Here is a 5,387-nt window from a genome sequence, read left to right on the forward strand (position 1 = left end):
CATATATATATATATATATTTATCACTTTCTATTGTTTCAATTGTTTGTAAGCATTGTTATACACGTATATTTGTTACATTGTCATGTCACACAACCTTCAATTTAGAATGTTTTTGTTTACGAATTTACTGTTCAGTTAGTGATACCTGAAGAAGAGCATTGCCTGAGACATTGTATCCACAATTATATATACATTAACACCTTAGTGGTTTAACCTATAACATAATTCTTTTTATTTTTTTCAACAACCACTAAGCATAATTTTGTACACTGTTTTATAATTACTGGGATAATTCTCACAACCTTCCTTGAAAAAAGAAGTAGTGCTAGCCAACTTCAATCTTCTGGCACTTGTCCACTTATTCAAGGACTTAGAAAACAGTAAGTGGCTCACATGTCTGATTCTTACCCTCTTTCAACAACTTGGGTGAAAATTATCTGGCTCAGGAGCTTTATCATTCTTTAAACTTCCCAATTTTTTCTTAACAAGCTCAGAATTAATGTGATCATCTTGTTTCCAACTAGGACTGTTCAAGATGAGGAATATTGTTTAAAAAAAGCAGAATTTAATAACCCAGTCATCCCATAATCATCAGATATTAGCCTTCTGGAATCAATCCCTCCAAGGCCCTACTCCCACCCTAACTTCACATTTTGCTTACGCTTAATATATTTGAAGAAATTCTTACTATTAATATTTACATTTTCAGCCAACTTTTTATTTATATACTTTTACTGACTTCCCAATTTCCTGTCTGGTTCTGTTCAGCTATTATTTTCTAGGTCATGATTTATAACAGATAAAATACTTAAAACAACAATGAATACTGACTTTAAATCATGCTTTGAACTTCAAGTTCAAATACAGTATTTCCCATAATTAACAGAGAATCTTCAATTAGCAGAAATTTCTATAAAAAAAACAACAAAAACGTTTAACAGAAATTAATCACCTTACCTTAATTTTTTCCCATTTGTCATCAACATCTTGCAACCATGATAAAAACAGACGTCCATTGTAGCGTGAACGTACATGTTTATCTTTATCTTCCTGAAGAGAGAGAGAAAAAGTGTGCTACATCAAGCCTTATAAGACATGTATTATTAGGTATAATTTCCCATATTGTAGTTTCTATAACATGAATTCATTTTAATTGCATCATCTAACATAACTAAGGTCTTAAAAATATTAACTGCACAGGGCAAAATAACATGACGAAGTCAAACAACTTTAAAAACTATCTTGTGTTAATTCTTCAGTAAACTACACTTAGAAGTATTTATAAATAAATAAATATAAGAATTAAAAACAAAATACATGCACACGTACCCACATTGAGCACTGATGGATTTGGTCCTAAAGACTTTACTATACAGCCAACAAGAACATTCCCACGTCAGCCATCCACAACATAAATTTCAGTAGATCATCAGTGCAACAGTTTTTGAATATGTAGAGTTAATTTTTACTTATCAAGTATACTCATCAACACGATGTTTTGAATAAGTTTAGAGCAAGATGTGTTGAAATGCCACATCAATGTACATAAAAAAATAAAAACTGTGTTAATGAAACACCCATGTCCTTACTTTGATCTATGACCTTCAAAAGTTAACTACCTGTTGTATGAGTTTGGTCAAAATCCATCCATCAATCTTGGTATATCCTTTCCATATGATCAAGATGGATGTATAGAGCAAACCAATATACTCCATTCTACTTTGCAGTGAGGGCTTAGAAAGCATCTTATACATGCTCTTTCTGGCACCAGCATTAAATTGGATGTGTTGTTTTTATTCTTCACTGTAGAGAAACCATGAAATGGAAGAACTTGACTTTACACCCCCACTTCCCTAGTCCTACACACTTCTGGAAGGTGTGTTGCGTGCCCCAAAGATTTTGGATGTTCTGCTACCCTGGTGTATAGCCACAGAAAAAGTTAAGTTTCACAATTTTAAAATTAAAAATGAATTTCAAACTGGAACTTACCTCTGAAATACTGAAAGCCTTTCTTCAATAGTCTGAACTTATGCTGTCAACAAAAAATTGCACTTCAGAATTTCCAAATCCTTTAGGTATTGAGAAAATGCATGACCTATCCAAAGGTTTTTTACTCTTCCACCCAAGTGGGCGATCTTATATAACTTCTGTCTTCCCACCATAATTCACAAGACAGAAAAGCACTCTCTGGTTTGACATAAATAGGTTCAGTAATGAAATTAAATACCTGAGAGTGAACAAAATAAGATTTGGGCTAGCACTATTGTAGACAAATCCAGCTCTGAAGGTGATTAAGCCAAAGTAAAACATCAACCTTCATCCAGAAACAAAAGGAAATGTTGAGTGTTAAGCAAATTAAGCATCTACAGGATTGTGATACCTGCCAGGAATACCAATATACAGTGGCACAAATATATTAAACAATCAGGGCTAACAATGCATCAACAAGGTTACCCTGTACACTACAGGAAACTTGTGTAAGAAAGGCTTCCAGTTGCACCAGAAAGAGCATTGTAACAAATGCAAAAAGAAAATCTAAATTATGGCAGAAACGAAGAGATTATGTAAAAGACCATGATGTTCGTGCAATAAGTCAAGAGGAAGGTGGCAGAGTGGAGAATTATGGGTAATTCATACATGTTCTGCAATGATTTGAAAATTCTGAGTCAGATTTTTGTTTATAGCATGAGTTGAAATGATAAAACATACTACTATACATAAACAAATGATCCAATATGCTGCAATTATTCAAAGTGTGTTTTGGAATTTCTTTAAATTACTAAATAACTTTTGTACTTTTTTCTTTGTTTATTCATAAGTATTTTAAATGAATAACAAGTGTTAATCAGTGCAACTAACAAAAAACATGATTATTGATACAAAAGATGATGATTAACAAGTAAGATAAGCACAAAATTTCAAGACACTCCCTTAATGTCTTGGGAAATAGACCAGCCATGAAGGGATTAACTTCAGTTTAGAAACTCACATGTTCAGAATCCAGTACATTGTAAATTTCCTCATCTTTCAGGACAGAACATACAGAAAGAGGAACAGACTGGTTGACCATTGCTCTTGCAGCTCTACCATGAACTCTCAGAATTTCTTGTTCTGCTGATAATACAAGTTTTTCCTGAAAAAATATAACAATTCATTTTAACCACATACAAAAACTTGCTTATTAAGCTGAGCAACAATTAACAGAACATTAAGCATGAAAAGTATAGCAAGTTCCAAAGTTTATGCAACTTGAAGTTACAAATTAATATTTTAGAGAATAATTCCAAGATTTTCTCAACACACACACACCAGTACAAAGTTTTAAAATTAAAAAAACAAAATAAACTTGCTACAAGGATCTACGTTATCTTTACCATTACCTCCCTTGAGGAAGAAAAAACAACAACTCTGTAATAAATGCAACGATGCAGTGTAAACAAAACTTACTCTTTCTATGAGGTGTTGCAATCGGAGTTTATAACGTTCCTTTTCCTGGTGCACAAACAACTCCTTCATGGATCCAGACAGACTTTGCGGAGGTGGAATCTGATGACCAAAATATACAATTCTACTTGTACATTTTATATAAGCAACTAACAAAGTAATGGTAACCAGTCTGCCTACTTTCTAATATAGATAGTGCTAACAAAAAGTATGTACATACATGTAGTGTGAACAAAATTGACAACAAATTAAGTTATCACAGATACTGTATACTCTGTTGTGTTGAATTTTAGTTCTTATTTGAACCTCTTGCTCGAAAGACATCTCAAAATACTGTTGGAGACACCTTCAAATATCTGGACATCTCACAATAAACTGTAAGAGACACCTTCAATAATCTAGACATCTCAAAATAAGCTGTAGGAGATACCTTCAAATATCTGGACATCTCACAATAAATTGTAGGAGACACCTTTAAATATGTAAACATCACAAAATAAACTGTAGGAGACACCTTCAAATATCTAGACATCACAAAATAAACTGTAGGAGACACCTTCAAATATCTAGACATCTCAAAATAAGCTGTAGGAGACACATTCAAATATCTGTACCTCAAGCTAGCTAAATCCATCAAGTTTATTTAGCCTTAGTTATGTATGATGGACTTTAAACCAAACAAAACAGCAAGTGTGGGTAAACACATGCAGAATTAAAAATCACTTTGAAAATAAAAACTTGTTCTAAATATATATATAATGAAATAAATAGCTTCAATACTATTAATTACATTAATTGTTAATAGGCGATTAAAATCAACACTATTAAACAATAATGAACTTAATATAAAATAAGCATGAAGAAGATTTTAGTAAAGAATCCGTTGTCAATCCAGGTAATGCCTGTGGTAATATCTCTGGTCAATGGGATATCCCCAACACACACACACACATGTAAAAAAGGAAACAATTAGTTTGGTTTCATCAGAATTTTGCACAAAGCTTCTCAAGTGCTATCTGCTCTAGCCATCCCTAATTTAGCAGTGAAAGACTACAGAAGAGATAGCTAGTCTTCACTGCCAACTCTTGTGGGATTGACTGTCACATTATAATGCTCCCACTGCTGAAAGGGCAAGCATATTTGGTGGGACGGGGTTTCAAACTGATGATCCACAGGTCAAACACCCTATCCACCTGGCCATGTCAGGCCAAGGAACAATAAGAACTAGGGAGGAGAGAGAATTACATTTCTTAGCTTTTAGCTACAAGCTCTCCCTTTTTTAACAATTACATGTCAATTTTTCATAATTATCATTAACTCTTATCAAAGCAAGCTACCTACACAGATCAAAACTAAAAATTAACTCAATACTAGATACAGCTAATTTAATATACCATTATTATTTATAAGGATAAGAATGCAATGGCTCACCAGTTGGATACCCTCTGTCATTTTTTACCTTAATCTCAATAATACCTTACAAAATTTGGCCAGGGAACTTATGTTAGTCCTAAATCTGTATACTAAGCTAAATGTGAAAATAATCTTATGATACAAGTAAACACATCATCATATCTATCAAACAATTTAACCAATACTGTTAATGAAAAGATTAAAAAATAACAGAATGTATTTAGAAAACACATGATAAATAGATTTACTTCATGCATAATTGTTGATTCCCTGTTCCTTAAAAACATGACACCATTAAACACACACAACTTTATATAATCTTGCTCATCAACATCTATTGATTGAATTTAATGTAGCATTTTTTGATTTGTTGATTTTGTATCAATTTTCCAAACGTTTGATTTGAGGATCATTTTCATGTTTCTTTATCAAGCTTCTTTACAATTCTGATCACTTCCACACTCAAGCTGGTACACAAGTTGATATGGCTCCTTGCGACTTCTGGCTGTTCCCCAAACTCAAGAGGCC

General features: G+C 32.8%; 1 protein-coding gene across 1 annotated transcript in view; it reads right to left on the reverse strand.

Moving 5' to 3' along the window:
* Positions 1-5,387, reverse strand: part of LOC106467606 (ankyrin repeat domain-containing protein 12-like) — a 75,027-nt gene that overhangs the window by 3,068 nt on the left and 66,572 nt on the right. The window contains exons 11-13 of the mRNA XM_022395812.1: positions 3,450-3,548; positions 2,992-3,135; positions 960-1,052 (exon numbers count right to left, since the gene is read on the reverse strand). Coding sequence (XP_022251520.1) covers positions 960-1,052; positions 2,992-3,135; positions 3,450-3,548 — 336 coding nt within the window. The remainder of the gene's footprint in view (positions 1-959; positions 1,053-2,991; positions 3,136-3,449; positions 3,549-5,387) is intronic.

The sequence above is a fragment of the Limulus polyphemus genome, unplaced genomic scaffold, assembly GCF_000517525.1.
Source record: "Limulus polyphemus unplaced genomic scaffold, Limulus_polyphemus-2.1.2 Scaffold2676, whole genome shotgun sequence".
NCBI lineage: Eukaryota > Metazoa > Arthropoda > Merostomata > Xiphosura > Limulidae > Limulus > Limulus polyphemus.